General features: G+C 42.5%; 1 protein-coding gene across 13 annotated transcripts in view; it reads left to right on the top strand.

The window, feature by feature from the left end:
• Arhgef6 (Rac/Cdc42 guanine nucleotide exchange factor 6) overlaps nt 1-15,985 on the top strand; it is a 127,918-nt gene that overhangs the window by 57,571 nt on the left and 54,362 nt on the right. For all 13 annotated transcript variants that reach the window (XM_075958941.1, XM_075958940.1, XM_075958939.1 and 10 more), the window contains one exon: nt 1,187-1,257. In XM_075958941.1, the coding sequence (XP_075815056.1) occupies nt 1,187-1,257 (71 nt within the window). The remainder of the gene's footprint in view (nt 1-1,186; nt 1,258-15,985) is intronic.

The following is a 15,985-nucleotide window of genomic DNA, read 5'->3' as shown; positions in this document are numbered from 1 at the left end:
GCTTGCTGCAGGCAGGCTATGGAGACAAAGGAGCTACCGCCCTCCCCTTTGCCCTCTGCTTCGGGTTCGGTCCCAGCGCCCAAGCAGGCTGAGCTGGGAGGTGCTATGCAGCCAAAGATGGAGGGAGGGAGGGAGACGGGGTGGGGGTGATCTGGATGTAAGCTGGGTGGGATAGGAAGAGAGAGGAGGTATTGGGCAGTATAGCCCCTGTAGGATGACCAGGAAGTGTAGGCGGGCTGAGGAATGTCTGAGTTCCCTGTTCCCGGCTGCCGCAGCACTCACTCACCACAATGATGTTTCACTTGGTGCCCAGATCAAAACTCCGTGCTGCTTGGTTAGCTCGCAAACAAAGGGCCCACCCCGCTTGCTGCAGGCTGGCTGTGGAGACAAAGGAGCTACCGACCTCCCCTTTGCCCTCCCTATTCGGGTTCTGTCCCAGCGCCCAAGCAGGCTGAGCAGGGAGGTGCTATGCCGCCAAAGAAGGGAGGGAGGGAGGGAGACAGGGGGTAGGGGGATCTGGATGTAAGCTGGATGGGATAGGAAGAGAGAGGAGGTATCGGGCAGTATAGCCCCTGTAGGATGACCAGGAAGTGTTCTGTTTTATTTTAAATAGAAGACTGTCCTAGGATAGCCCATGGTTGTGAGTTAATAGGTAAGATTAACTTTGTAGAAGGAAGGCAGCATTTTCTAATACAATATAATAATATTAAAAGAAAACAGAGAAGCATTTTATAGACATTTTCAGCAAGTTGAAGATTATGATGATTTTATTGTTGGCACAGTAGGCACCCCCAAGAAAGGCACGGTTGGTATTATGTTCTTTTGTTTGTGTGATAATCTGCCAGTTACAAATACACTACAGTTTGCTTTGGTTTCACTTAACCTGTTTTGAATAAATTGAGTGAAGACTCTGACTTCCATAAATAAAGCCGAACTGAGAGGGATACTCTCGCCCTGGCTCAGCCATTAACTCTTTGGACTGCTCCTCCCTTGGGACTTTAGAACTTTGAACAAGAAGGTTAAACTTTGACCTTCTGATGTTTAGTGATGCTTTCACTTACTTAAAAAGGTACATTTCCTTGATCTTTCCATTTGGAGTCTTTACAGTATGTCAGCTGTCCTATGGTATCAAATGGCCACCATGGCGTTGTGTGGTATTAACATTATCTCAACATCTTTTCCGCAGAGAGACCTCTGTCCCCTAAAGCTGTCAAAGGATTTGACGCCGCTCCACTTACCAAGAATTACTACACTGTGGTGAGTGTTCGGAGGGCAAAATTGCTTTCACTCAACTTGGAGATATTTCACTTGTCAAACCACTGATAATTTTAAGGTGACACAAAAGGAATATGGGATAAGTTGCTTTGTAAGGTTCCCCGGCCATTTGCATTGCAATGCTATTCATATACTTGCGGCAGTCTTACGGGTGGCTGGAGGTTTCACATCTACTGTACTGGGAAGCCAAACAGCTGACATGCTTCCGAGCAAGGCCTACTGACCGTGGTGGAAGAGAATATGGTTAATATGTAGGCACTATGCTGAAATCCAGTGACATAGCCTAACTGTGTAGTTACAAGAAGGAATGTCCCCAGGTTTCTAAGATGGAATGCGGTTTAAGTGATTGTGGTCTGTGATTTTACTTGAGAGTCAATCAACCCACAACAGCTGCTGGAGTATTATTAATTCTAGCTTGTGACGAAAGCCTGAAAGGAAGACTGCCTTTTGACACAGAAGGACGGATGAAACAGCTCTGACTTGAGCACAGCTATGTCAAACTGTATTAGCTATAAATAGGGTATGTGTAATACTCAAAATAAGCTCCGGTTTGAAGAAAGAAATTGCATCACTCTCCTTAATCTGTTCTCTGCTTTCCTTCATTTCCTTTCCAGACTTGGCCTAGTCACTAATGAAAAGGTCAAGTCGTCATTACCTCTAAGTTGCCTTGCCTGGTAGCCCTGTGGAATCTCCCACCCTCTACTGAAATACAGCTTCAGTTTTTACCCAGTGTTCTCCGTGCATGTGCACTGCATGCTCATTTGATTTTGTGCATGGATACGGAGTTTTTAATCATCTCTGTGCAGGTATATGAGTGTCATTGGCTTCCAGTGAAATACAGATGTTCCATACTGGTGATATGAACAGTCAGTGATATGAAAAATCAAGAAGGAACATCACAGATGCCGTGGGCAACAATTAGAAAAGAACTTTTTGTTAATGATTTCCTCTTGTTTCTAGTTATAAAGGCATGATTCAGCAAAGCTAGTCTCTCAGCTCCCTTCAGTCCCCATCAGTTCTTTCGAAAGACCTTCTATTGCCTTCATTTTTAAGGAAAGGATGGAGGCAAATGGCAGTTGAAATTGTGTCGTGGCTTCTCTCAGTGGATCTGCAGCATCCCAGCATTCCACTGTGCCTTTCACTATCTTCTGCCTGCAACAGTTCAGAATGTTGACGGGATAGGTTGAGATAGCTCAGTGGTACAGTGTTGTCTAGTATGCACTGCACAGACTGCAGCTTGCATAACCTATCCACTATTGAAAGGCATATATATTGTTTCTAGCTTTAGTTGTTATAAACAATTCTGCAGGCAGTACCTTAGTCTAGAATTTGATAAGGATCTGCATGATAGATTCCTGGAATGTTTGGGCTCGAAAGATATATATGCTTTTAAATTTCTGATATATCAAATCTCAAATTTAGTAAAGAAAAGAGAATGTCTTGGGTGTTGACCAAAGTTTCTGTCCTGACTGGTCCTACAGCCATTCAGTCCCAAAGAAACACACAGAGGCCTACATTAATTATAAACTGATTGGTCTATTGGCTCACTCTTTTATTAACTCATAACTTATATTAGCCCCCAATTTTTGACTGTGGTAGCCACATGGCTTGGTACCTTGCATTAGTGAGGCATTCTCACCTTGCTTCCTCTGTGTCTGGCTTCCTCTGTGATGGCTGCAGACTGAGTCTTTTCTCTTCCCAGAATTCTCCTGTTCTAGTCATCCCACCTATACTTCCTGCCTGGCTACTGGCCAATCAGCATTTTATTAAAATAATACAACTGACAAATTTTTACAAAGTACAAGACCATTGTTCCACAGCACTTGGGCAACTCATACAGGCCTGAAGGGAAAACATGTAGAACTTTTGTGTTAGTATTACATAAATAATTTTTATTATTTATTTATTTTGTTGGTTTTTTAAGTTGTATCTCCTGCAGCTCAGATTGGCCTTAAACTTGCTATATAGTCAAGGATAAACTTGAATGTCTAATCCTCCTGCCTCTGATTTGCATGCCCAGTTTGTTTGCTTCCTTTGGGATAGTCTCACCTTGTTGGCCAAGCTGGCCTGAAACTCAGCACATAACCCAAACTGTCCTTAGATGTATAATCTTCTAGCTTCTGATTTCCAAGTGAAAGGATTACAGGAGTATATTACTATGTCTGGCTTATTATTGTTTTATTACTGAGTATAGATAAATTGTATGTATTACAGCTAGATATGGTTATAAAGAGATTCTTGTTGGTTAGTTATTTTTTCATTCAAAATAATTTGGAGTTGAGTATTTAGGAAAAAAAATTTTGGCAATGAATTCAAAGTATGTTATCTGATTATCCTCTATGGATATCTGAGACAAATAAAAAAATACTACCCCATTCAGAAAACTAGAAAATCATTATTCCACATGAAAGATGTCCCCATCTAATCTTACATCAACTCTCCCCTCTCAGCACTGTTAATACAATTAATACATATTCTTTACTAAATGTAGTGTCTCAGTTTTATGCTATTAAAAGTAAATCATATAAATAACAATGAAACGATATAGAAAAAAGTATAAAGAAAAAAATAAGTACCACTAATTTAAAATGATCTCTATTCATATCTAACTTTTCTGAGAAGTATATGTGTATAGATACACATATATCCATATATGTATATGGGTACATATTTTAACATAAAAATAAGATCTATGTATTCTTCATTATTCTCCTTCGTGGAAAGTTTTCTTTTTTTAAATATTTATTTATTTACTTATTATGTATACAATATTCTGTCTGCGTGTATGCCTGCAGGCCAGAAGAGGGCACCACACTTCATTACAGATGGTTGTGAGCCACCATGTGGTTGGCGGGAATTTAACTCAGGACCTTTGGAAGAGCAGGCAATGCTCTTAACTGCTGAGCCATCTCTCCAGCCCGAAAGTTTTCTATATACGCATTCCAGCTGTATTTATCTCTCACTCAAACTTAAGGTCGTTCATACAGTGAGTCCTCACTAATACAAACTCCCTTTACCTTGGTGCTGTGTGTTAGTCACATTCTCCAGAGAAATGGGAAGGAGAGAGAAGGAAGGGAAAGGTGAAAAGAGAGAGATACTCAACAAATGAGAGAAAGAGTGAGCAAAGGATCTTAGTTTTACTTCGTTTTAGTTTTTTGTTTTGAGACAGGATATCACTCTGTAACCCTGTCTGGCCTGAAACTTGATCATGCTGGCCTCCTAAGTGCTGGGATTACAGACATGCAGAACCTCACCTGACTTGGTTTTCTAACAAGTGTTTGTTTATTGCCTTTCATTGCCCATTATAAGGTTCTGTTGTAAGTGAGGAGGGGATAAAATGTAAAGAACAGGAGTAGGGAATGACTGGATGTATCTTAAATGTTAGGCTTAAAGTCATGTGGCTTTTGCTTTTGACACCCACCGTCCCTTTGGGAGTATAGGACAAACATGGCAGCATCAGCTGAGAATGATGCAGAACTGGAAAGCACAAGAAGATGGCAATTCAAAATGTGGCCAAGAATCTTTTGTAGCAAAAGCAGGTGGGAAGTTTGTTCAAACTAAAGGTATTGGGGGGGGGGCAAAGGGATTTGCTACATAAATCTCTGCTCATGAATATGGGCATGTAGTGTTTTAATCAACTCTCTGACCTCTTCTTCATTTTTCCCCTTCAACACAAAGGTGGATTGGGTGATCGTTGGAACTAAAATTTGAGGATCACTGGGCAAAGGTTGAAGGGAGGAGGTAGGGTTCAAGGCAGATCTTTGAAGAGGGTCAGAACATAGCTCTACGCAAAGAAGATCTGAAAGGGAATGTAGGCGTGGCATCTGTATGAGGAAATGTGCCCATGCAACAGGGGCATGCTTGCCACTCATCATGAGGGACCCACATTATGGTTCTTCCCCCACTGAACTGTCCCTCAGAAGATGGAACTCTTTATTTCCTGCAATTACTGCAAGTAGCACACAGCGTGAAAATGCTCTTGGCCAAATACATGGCAAAAGCGACTCAGGGCAGGGTCTTTAGGCTCACAGTTGGAGGATGTGGTCCATCATGGAGGCGGCTCGTGTTCCACTCAATCAGGAACCGGAGAGAGATGATTGGCGCTGTTCTGCCCTTTCTCCTTCCTGATTCATTCAGTCAGGGACTCCACCTTCTGGAATGTATCACCTACATTCAGGGCACGTATTCCCTCAGCTAAGCCTCTCTGGAAATACCACAGACATGCCCGGAAGAATGACTCCCAGGTGTTTTTAAATTCAGTCAAATTAATAGTGATGATTAATAATTACGATGGTTAAATGACATGGTTTGCAGGACTGGCATGCGCGAAGACAGGCGAGACAATGGCTGTAACATGGCAAACCAAAAATCCAACGACAGCTTTTGTGACCCTTGCTGTGGCCTTCCACTGGCTACCTCATTTTTCCTCACTGATCCTTCTACCCACTCCCACCCTGAATTTTCTCGTCCGTTTGGGAGCTTACCATCCCTTTCCAAATTTGTGTGTGTGTATGTGTGCGCGTGCCTGCGTGTGTGTTTGTGTGGCATGTTTGTGTGTGTTTATGATGTGTGTGTGGGCATATGTGGAGGTCAGAAGGTAATTTTGTGGAGTCAGTTCTCCCCTTCTACTTTCTTCTTTAAGACTGTCATGCGTGCATATAATGTGTTCTGATTTACCTCTCAATCCCTTCTCTCCAATTCCTCCCTATCTGCCCTCCCAACTTTTGTGTGGTCTTTTATAAATACACCGAGTTCACGTACTGCTACTTGGATTCACATGGACATAGGACAATCTCCTGGAGCATGAGTAACCTCTCAGGTCCCACAACGCTGGAAAAAAAAAGGACTTCATTTCTTTCAACACCTGCCTCGAGCGCTGGAATTAAAGAGGAACCCCGCCATGCCCAGCCTCACCCACTTCTTATTCCACAGGATAAGACTTGACACAGGTCTCCATGGAGTTTCTTCTCCATATTTCTCACTAGTTTTTACCCTCTTTCTTCCTGTCTTACGCCTCCACTAATTTTTTCCACCCGAAAGCTGGAGGTTGCGGAAGTGATGGGATTATATGAGCTGGTAAGTCTATGGCGTGGTGTGTGCCAAATGAGGTTGCCAGTGACTTGGGGGTGTGAGATCAGTCGGTGCTCTTGCAGGTAGGTAGACAGTTTTACTGGCATCAAGTCAGATATGACATGAATGCAGAAACATAATGTCCTTTTTGCTCTCAAAAGATTTTTCCAGCATGCTATCATTTTTTTTTACAAACACCAGAATTACCACAGACTTCTACAATGTAGTTTTGCTTTGATGTAAGGTTTTCTGAGGTCACTATAGCCTTCCTTCATAGAGCATACTTCAATTATCAGACATTGTTTAGATATTTAGCTTCTTAAAACAATTTCTTCGTACTTTCTGTTATTTTTGTTTTTGTTTTTTTTTAATTAATTAATTAATTTATTTATTTATTAAAGATTTCTGTCTCTTCCCCGCCGCCGCCTCCCATTTCCCTCCCCCTCCCCCAATTAAGTCTCCCCCCAGCCCGAAAAGCAATCAGGGTTCCCTGTTTTTAAGAGAAGGTATGGCTGTGTCTCAAGATGGCCCAAAATTTACCATATAGTCTAGGATGACAATGAACTTGTGACCCCTCCAGTACTGAAATTGCAGGTGCCACCACACCTGGCAATTTCCTCATACTTACATGGCTGTTTCCTCTTAGTTCCAAAGCTGTATTTACTCCAAAGCCTTTGCAGCAAGTGTAGGGCATTTATTTTATGGGAAAATAATAGTCTAGGGTAGAGATACAAGATTGCCACTTCTTTTTCCATGGCTTCATTCCATGTGTTCTGTGCTGAAGTCAGGGAAAAGTTAGTTCAGCAAATGGAGGCTCAATGTCCTCATGGAGACGGAAGCAGGGAGGCACAGGCAGTGTTTGAACACAACATAGCCTGTCTTGGGAAGTTTGAAGGGATTTCATCCTAATCCAATTGTATTGCTCTCAAACTGGTTGGTCTGCCAGGCCCCTGCCTTCTGACTCACCACTGAGGCCTTCTGTTAGGGCGCACATAGCCTTCTCTGTCTGCGTCCCTCCTTGTCCTTTCATATTAGACACCCTGTGCCCCAAGAAAGAACTAGCCTCCATTCATGGGCTGCTCCCTGGAGCTGGAAGACAGCAAAAAATGCCTGAGTGAGTTTGGGAAAGGCTCTCAAGCATCCTGGGGGAGCAACACGGCTATTGAAACCGCTGCAAGGGCAGTTCTGTGTCGCGGAGCGCCCATCTCACGTGCTTTGAGAGAAGATAATGTGATGAGAAAATGTATTTTCCCTTTGGTGTGTGTGTGTGTGTGCACATGTGTGTTCATGTGTATCTGCGCTTGTATATGTTCAGGTGCACATGCATGTATGTGCATGTGTGTGAATGCCAGGAATCAACCTTGGGTGCTGTTCCTTAGGAGCCCTGCACCTTGTGTTTTTGGTTGGTTTGTTTGTTTTGAGGTAGAGTCTCTTACTATGACCTGGTGATCAGCATCCAGGCTAGGCTAGCTGGCCAGTGACCCACAGGGCAACACCTTCCAACCCCTCCCCAGCACTGGGGTTACAAGCAGGAGCCACCACCTCTGACTTTGTGTGTAGATCCGGTGAACCAGACTCAGTTCCTCGGGCTTGCATGACAGGCATTTTACTGACTCAGGTCTTTTCCTAGCCTCGACAAAGCTTTTGTCACTTTGGTTTTGTGAGCTCAGCATCCTGCCACCTCTAGAACTTGCAGTTGTATGAGTTTCCTTTCAGGGGTGCAGAGGAGTATGGCCGGGGGCGGGGAGGTGCTGTGGTGGACTCTTTCCTCCAGCAGGCTCCTTTTTCTTTTTCTTTATTTAACCAGGCATTGGGATTCAGGCTATGTGACAGAGGCAGTCCTTGAAGGGAGGATGAGGCTGTGAGATGGTTCATTATCAGACGTGTTCTTTGTAGAAAAAAATGTACAAAAAGATGATTAGACGTTTCATTCCTTATTGAATTTGAGAGGGAAGGCATGATGCCACAGTTTGAGTTTTTAGTTCCAATACAGCCTCTATACACAACCACATAAACACTTTCAAAAGAAGTGCTCTTTTATTTTTGAAAATTTTTTATATATTTTTATTTTATGTGTATCAGTGTTTTACCTTTATGTATGTGTGCGCACCACATGTGTGCCTGCAGAGGCTAGAAGAGGGCATCAAATCCTCTAGAATTGAAGTTGTAGATAGTTGTGAGCTGCCTTATGAGTGCTGGGAACCAAATCTTGGTCCTCTGTAAGAGCAGCAAGTGCTATTAACTGCAAAACAATTTCTCCCAGTCCTTAGGTATATTCTTTTAATAAAGCAATAATCAGGAGTCTTGCCTCCTCCTCAATAGTTAATAAAATATAATACTCATAAATTCTAGGGCATGCATCACTATTTCTATGAATACAAAAGAAACACCAGGGCTGGGCATGAGTATAAATGATTACCTGGGGTACTATAGTGAGCACCGTCACAGCTGGGCAGAGAGATATGACGGACAAACTTGAGTTTCAAAAATCACACAACATGCCAGGAAGACTTGAGCTCACAGGACTCAGAGCAGTTTTTATAAGAGAAGCCTGTGTTTTGACTAGTTTAGGGTGTGTATGTGTGTGTGTTTCCACCTAGGATGTGTGGTGGATGGGAGCATCATGCCACTGTGTGCATGTGGAGGTAAGAGAACAACATTGTGGAAGATGAGTCTGTGTTTTCTCTTTCCACCTTCACGTGGGTTCTAACTCTCTAGGATTATATGGCGAGTGCTTTCACTTGCTGCGCTGTTTTTTGACCTTTTAAAACATGTGTTTGTTTTTATTTTGAGACAATGTCTAATGTAGCTGGAGTTCCCCCCTGAATTTGGTATGTAGCTGAAGCTGTTCTAGAACTCCTGATCCTCCTGCCGTCACCCACTTCCCAATTTCTGGGATTAAAGGTGTACATGCCTGATTTTATTTTCAATTTTTAAGCCTCTATTTTTTACAAAATGACTGTATTCATTTAGTAGTGTGCAAAGGTTCCCTTTTTTTCCCACATCAATGTCTTTAGCATTTTGTGGATCTGGTTCTCAAGCACGCCAGACAAGTGTGCTCTACCGCTGACTTACGTCTCCAGACCAATCTTTTGTCTTTTCAGCAATAACCAAACTAACAGGTATGAGATGAAAGCCCTTTAATTTGTGTTTCCTTCATGATAGGTGGCATTGAATATTATATACTTACTGGTGACTTAGTGTTTTATTTTGAAAAATGTATATTCAGATTTCCTTTTGCTCATTTTAAAAATACAGGGTGGGCTGGGTGGTGGCACATGCCTTTAACACCAGCACTCAGGAAGCAGAGGCAGGTGGATCTCTGAGTTCAAGACCAGCCTGATCTACAGAGTGAGTTTCAGGACAGCCAGAGCTGTTACACAAAGAAACCAAAATACTGATAAAAGTATAGGGTTGTTGACAGGGGTTTCTGTTCTGCCTGGTCCTGCAGCCTTTAAGTCCCAAAGAATCACACAGAGGTCTACATTAATTATAAACTTATTGGCCCATTAGTTCAGGCTTCTTACTAACTCTTATAACTTATATTAGCCCATAATTCTTGTCTTTGTTAGCCATGTGACTTGGTACCTTCTTTGGCTAGGCAATCACATCTTGCTTGCTCTGTGTCTGGCTTCCTCTGTGTCTGGGTGGGTGAAAACTGCAGACTGAATCTTCCCTCTTCTCAGAATTCCTGTTGCCCCGCCTATATTTCCTGCATGGCTACTGGCCGATCAGTGTTTATTTAAATTGAAAGTGACAGGGTACAGACCATTGTCCCATAGCATAGGGTGGTTTTCTTGGTTTTGTTTTGTTTTTTGGTTTGCTATTGAGTTCTTTGCATTCCTTATATATTTTGGATATTAATTCCTTAGTAGGTAATAGTTTGAAAAGATTTTCTTTCATTTTGTAGCTTGTGTCTTCATTTTGTTCATTGTTTCTTGTGTTGTGTTGAATGTGTGTGTACATGCTCATATGTGTACATGTATGTGTGTGCATGCACATGTGGAGCCAAAGAGTCAGTATTGCGTGCTTTACTCTTTGGTTTTATTTATTTTTGTTCAGACAGGGTCTCACTTTGTAGCTGGCCTGGGACTCAATACACAAAATTCACAGGATATGTCTCCTGGGTGCTGGAAATAAAAGTGTGTGCTATCATGCCTGGCTTTCTACCTTACCACCTTAGTTTTTAGATAAAAATGAACCTGGAGATCAACCTATTCAGTTAAACTGACTAGACAGCAGGCCCTAGGGTCACCACTTCCTTATTCTTGCATGCAAGCATTTTACCCACTAAAGCCATGTCTCCACCTCTTATTTCTTTTCCTGTATTGGTCTATTTTTTGCGTTTGTTTCTTGGGCTTTTAGTGTCATGTCCAAAAGAAGTTATCACCTAAATCAATGCAATGGATATTTTCCTCTGTTCTTTTTTAGTAGGTTTGTAGTTTTGAGTTTTGCCTATAGGTCTTTAATCCAGCTTGCTGATATTTGTGTATAGTGTGAAATAAAGGTCCATTTTGATTCTTTTGCATGTGTGTATCCAGTGTTTCTAACAGCATTTATTGAGTAAGCTGTCCTTTTCCCATCGTGTGTTCTTTGTCACTAATGCATTGGCTGTAAAACGCATAAATGTGGATTCAGTTTTTTATTGCATTTTATTTACTTATTCTATGTGTGTATGTGTGGACACATACACATACCACAGTGCACACGTGGAGGTCAGAGAACAACTTATGGGAATCAGTTCCTTTCTTCCACCATGTGGGTCCTGGAATCAAACACAGGTCATCCACTTTGGCAGCAAGCACCATAACCAGCTGAGCCATTTTGCTGGGCCCCTTGTTACCGTTAACTATTTGTTGCCCTTGTTTTATGTTCTATTTTTCCTACAGTTTCCTGTTTTATGTTGTTTTAATTGCGTATTTTATATGATCACATTTCTCTCTTTGACATACCAATTATATATATACACACACATACATATGTGTGTGTGTTTTTTAAATATCTCTTATTGTTTATTTACTTTGTTTTATGTGCACTGGTGTGAAGGTGTCAGATCCACTGGAACTGGATCTTCAGACAGTTGTGAGCTGCCATGTGGGTTCTGGGAACTGAACCTGGGTCCTCTGGAAGAGCAGTCAGTGCTCTTAACCGCTGAGCCATCTCTCCAGCTCCAATGTGTGTGTTTTTTCATTTGTTTTATGAGATAGAGTTTTGGCTGGACGCATTATGTAGAACAAAGTGGCCTTGAACTCATGTCTCAACAACCAAAGTGCTGAATTACAGGTGTGTGCCACTCCACCTGGCTTCTGTTATATTAAAAAAAAATGTTTTTATAGTTGCCTTACAGTTTCCAATATAAATTCAAATCAAATCCAAGTTTATTTTCTATTTTGTAGTTTATTTATGAGAGTGTTATGCAGTACAAGTGCTTGTACAGGTATGCAAGCATGTACTCGCATGTGCATGTGCATGTGCGTGTACATGTGTGTGTGCATGTGTGTGTGTGTGTGTATACAGAGACCAGAAGAGCTGTCATATGTTCTGTTCTATCGCTGGTTTTCTTAATCCCTTGGGACAGGGTTTCTTACTGAACCTGGAGCTAGGCTGGTGGCCAACAAACCTCAGTGATCCTCCTGTCTTTACCCCGACAGAGTGTTGGCATTAGCAAGTGACCATGCCTGGCTTTTTATGTGAGTGCCTGCTTCTGATCAAGTCCTCATGCTTATGCAGTGAGTTCTCTTACCCACTGAGTCACCTCTTCAGTCTTCTCTTGTTTGTCTTCTTCCTCCTCTTCTTCTTTTTGGTTGCTTTTTGTTTTGCTTTGCTTTTTTTGTTGTTTTGGTTTTTGAGATAAAACATGATGGTTAATTTTCATTGCTAACATGACTGGATTTAGACTCACCTAGGAGACAGATTTCTGGATGTTTCTAAGAGGATTAACCAAGGAGAGAAGGCCCACTCAGAATGTTGATGCTATGTCGTCATGATCTGGGGTCCTGAACTGGATACAAAGGGGGAAACGGAAGCAGCCAGAATACCAGCATTACCTGTTCACTGCTTCTTGGTCTGCTGAGATGTGAGGATGAAGTAGTCTCAGCTCTACCTTCCTGCTGCTAAGGAGCTACCTGCTCTCAATGATGGGCTCTACACCCTCAAACTGTGCGCCAAAACAAGACCTCTTTTCACCTGCTTCATGCCGGCTATCTGGTTACAGTGACCATGAGAAAAGTAACAAATACACAGGGTCACACGTAGCCTAGGCTGGTCTTGAACTCATTATGTAGTCAGTGCTACTGTAGCATGAAAAATAAAAATCCAGAGATAGATATTGGGTTTCAACCCCAAAACCAGAAAAGCAAAACAGCCAAGCCACTAGAGAAGTCTTGCCTCTACCGAGGCTGGGCGACTGCAAACTAAGCATCCCAAATAGACTAAGCAGCCTAGGCAGCCTAGGCAGACTAAGCAAACTAAGCAACCAGAGCCTCTCTCTCCTCCCATTTTATATTCCCTCTAGTGCTGGGATTAAAGGTGTGTAACTCCCTGATAATGGCATTAAAGGTGTCAGCTACCACCACCTGGATTTGTTTCAACATTGATCTTGTGTAGCCCCAGGTGGCCTCGAACTCACAGAGATCCATCTGCCTCTGTCTCCCAAATCCTGGGATTAAAGGTGTGCACCGCCATTGCCTGACTTCAGTGGTTTAGCTTTGTCCTTCTGATTTTAGGCGAGCTTTATCTATTAAAACATAACTGAAATATCACTATAGGCTGCCCTTGAACTCCTGATCAGCCTGCCATTCCTGAAGTGCTAAAATTGCAGGCATGTATCACCACACTGGGCTTCCCAGTTCATTTTCAAACAACAGTACACAAAGAAATATTCAATATTCACAGTTAGTAAAAGTATCTTATATTAATTAAGTAGCCCTTAATTCTTCTCTCCCTTGTCTTATATTATTAATACCTTCCATTTCACTCACACTTCACATAAAACATGCCTAAGTGTATACAGGTGATACTCATGTAATCAAGTGCATTATTTCCTTTGGTACTGGGGATAGAACCCAGAGCCCAACTTTGAATAATTTATTAGCTGTTGGTTGCTTGGTAATAGAAAATTAAAATTATTCTTTGACTATCACTTTTCCCCTATGAATATTCTTTTCTTCTTTATGTAAATCCAGGTTTCTTCCCTCCATCACTTTCCTTCCGGATATCCTTGCATAAGGGAGGAAACATTTGCTTGAGCTCACAGTATCAGAAGGTTCAGTCCAAGGTTCTTGTCTCTGTTGACCTTGGACCTGTGTTGAGTAAGGGCGGAAGAAGAGGCAGTTCACCTCACAGTGGGCAAGATACAGAGGCTGAAGAATTTCTAGGACCATCTCTTGAAAATCAGGCCCCAAAGCTGATAATTTTCTTCAGGGTATTGTTGCAGTGTCTGAAAAAAGTCTTTGTGTCTGCTTTACTTTTGAATAACAGTTTCGCTATACCCCTAGCTCCTATTGCTTATTCCTTCCTCTTTATTTTTTATTTTTATTTATTTTTTTATTATTACTTTATTAATACTAGGAATCAAAATTTCCACTTCCTCCCCCCTCCACTTCCCTCCCGCTCCCCCACTAACCTTCCCCCTCCCCCTCTAGTCCTAAGAGAGGGCAAGGTACCCTGCTATGTGGGAAGTCCAAGGCCCTCCCCATTCCATCCAGGCTTAGGAAGGTTTGCATCCAAAGAAACTAGGATCCCAAAAAGCCAGAACTTTGCCATAGAGACAAATCCCAGTGCCATTATCATTGACTTCTCAGTCTGCCCCAATTGTCAGACACAGTCAGAGTTCAGTTTTATCCCATGCTCATTCAGTCCCAGTCCCGCTGGCCTTGGTGAGCTCCCATTAGATCAGCTCCACCGTCTCAGTGGATGGGTGCACTCCTCGTGGTCCTGACTTCCTTGCTCATATTCTCCGTACTTCTGCTCTTCAACTGGACCTTGGGAGCTCAGTTCAGTGCTCTGATATGGGTCTCTGTCTCTATCTCCATCTGTCGCCAGATGAAGGTTCTCTGGTGATATTCGAGATAGTCATCAGTCTGACTACCGGACAAGGCCAGTTCAGGTTCCCTCTCCTCCACTGCCCAGCGGCCTAGCTGGGGACATCCCTGTGGACATCTGGGACTCCCTCTAGAGTCCAGCCTCTTGCCAACCCCAAAATGGCTCCCTTAATTAAGATATTTTCTTCCCTGCTCCTGTATCTGTCCTTCCTCCATCTCAACCATCCCACTCCCCCAAGCTCTCCCCAACCCTCCCCTTCTCCCTTCTCTCTCCCCCTCTACCCTTCTCCCACCCCACCCCATGCTCCCAACTTTTGCCTGGTGATCTTGTCTGCTTCCAATTTCCAGGAGGATCTATCATTTCTGTAGTTTGTTGCTAGCTTATTCCTTTCAATAAGAGACTTTGCCATTTTCAACCGGAAGCCTGACATGATGCACTGGGGAAAAGAGACTAGAGAGCAGGTGTTGAGTAATGTGGTGGAGATCTGTGGAGAGGGGTGCATTCTATTCTCCCATGATGGTGTTCTAGTCTTTGGGTGAGCCTGAGCTCCTGGCCTCTGCTCTTCATTAATGCTTCTCAGTGTCCATTCTTAGATGAGACAGGATGGCTAGCGGGGCCTGGGGTTGGTCATTTCTCTTCTTCTCCATGACTATTGACAGCTGGATGGAATTTAAATGTTCTCTTTTCCGTGTCACTTAGATTCTCACGTCAGTTAGATTATGATCTGGTAAAATAGTTTCTCCTGAGGGCTGACATTGTTAGGAACTAAATGTCCCTCTGTTGTCTAGCTACCAGAATATGCTGGTATCATAATGGCTGCTTTCCTTTCCTCCTGCCTGAAAAATAAGGGTATTTCCTCTATTTTTACTGGGACAAAATTCACAAAAGTATAAATGTGTTTTCCTGGCACTGAGCCCCTTGAGTGGTCAACTTTCGTTCCTCCATTGTAAGTGCCCAATAGTTTGTCAGTTACAGTCTTGCTTCCTGTGGGTCTTTGCTCCTGTAGCTTGTACTTCTCAGGATCTGATTGTCTATCCACTCTTGTGGAACAGCTGTTTTCTATAATCTCATTCCTCACAGATTTACCATTTTATCCCACTAATTATTTTAGAAGGAAGTAAGGATCTCCCAGCCCCTTGAATGCTAGATGAAAAATTAGAAATCACCCCTCCTTTAAAAAATATATTTATTCTTTGAGAATTTCCTTCATGCATACAACAAATTTTGACTACATTCGCCACTACCACGCCTCCCTCCAAACTTTGCATTCTTTTTTTTAACCCATTACGTCCAATTAACCCAGTAAGCACAGAAGTTTTAAAGATGAAGTGCCTTTTTTAAATATAGGCATTTGCATCTATAATTAGTTTCTTGAAGCATCACTTTAATTAAAACCAATACGTTTTCATATTTTTTTAAATAGAAGGTCTCACGTATTCCAGGTGGGCCTCAGACTTCCTGTACAGATGAGGATGATCCTCCTGCCTCTGCTTCCTGAGAATACTGGGATTATCAGTGTGAACCACCACACCCGGTTTGTATGGTGCCGGAGCTGCAGCCCAGGGCGCTGTGCCTGCTAGGACTCTGACGACTGAGC

This window comes from Microtus pennsylvanicus, chromosome X, assembly GCF_037038515.1.
Source record: "Microtus pennsylvanicus isolate mMicPen1 chromosome X, mMicPen1.hap1, whole genome shotgun sequence".
NCBI lineage: Eukaryota > Metazoa > Chordata > Mammalia > Rodentia > Cricetidae > Microtus > Microtus pennsylvanicus.
This window is presented reverse-complemented; position numbering and strand designations above follow the sequence as displayed.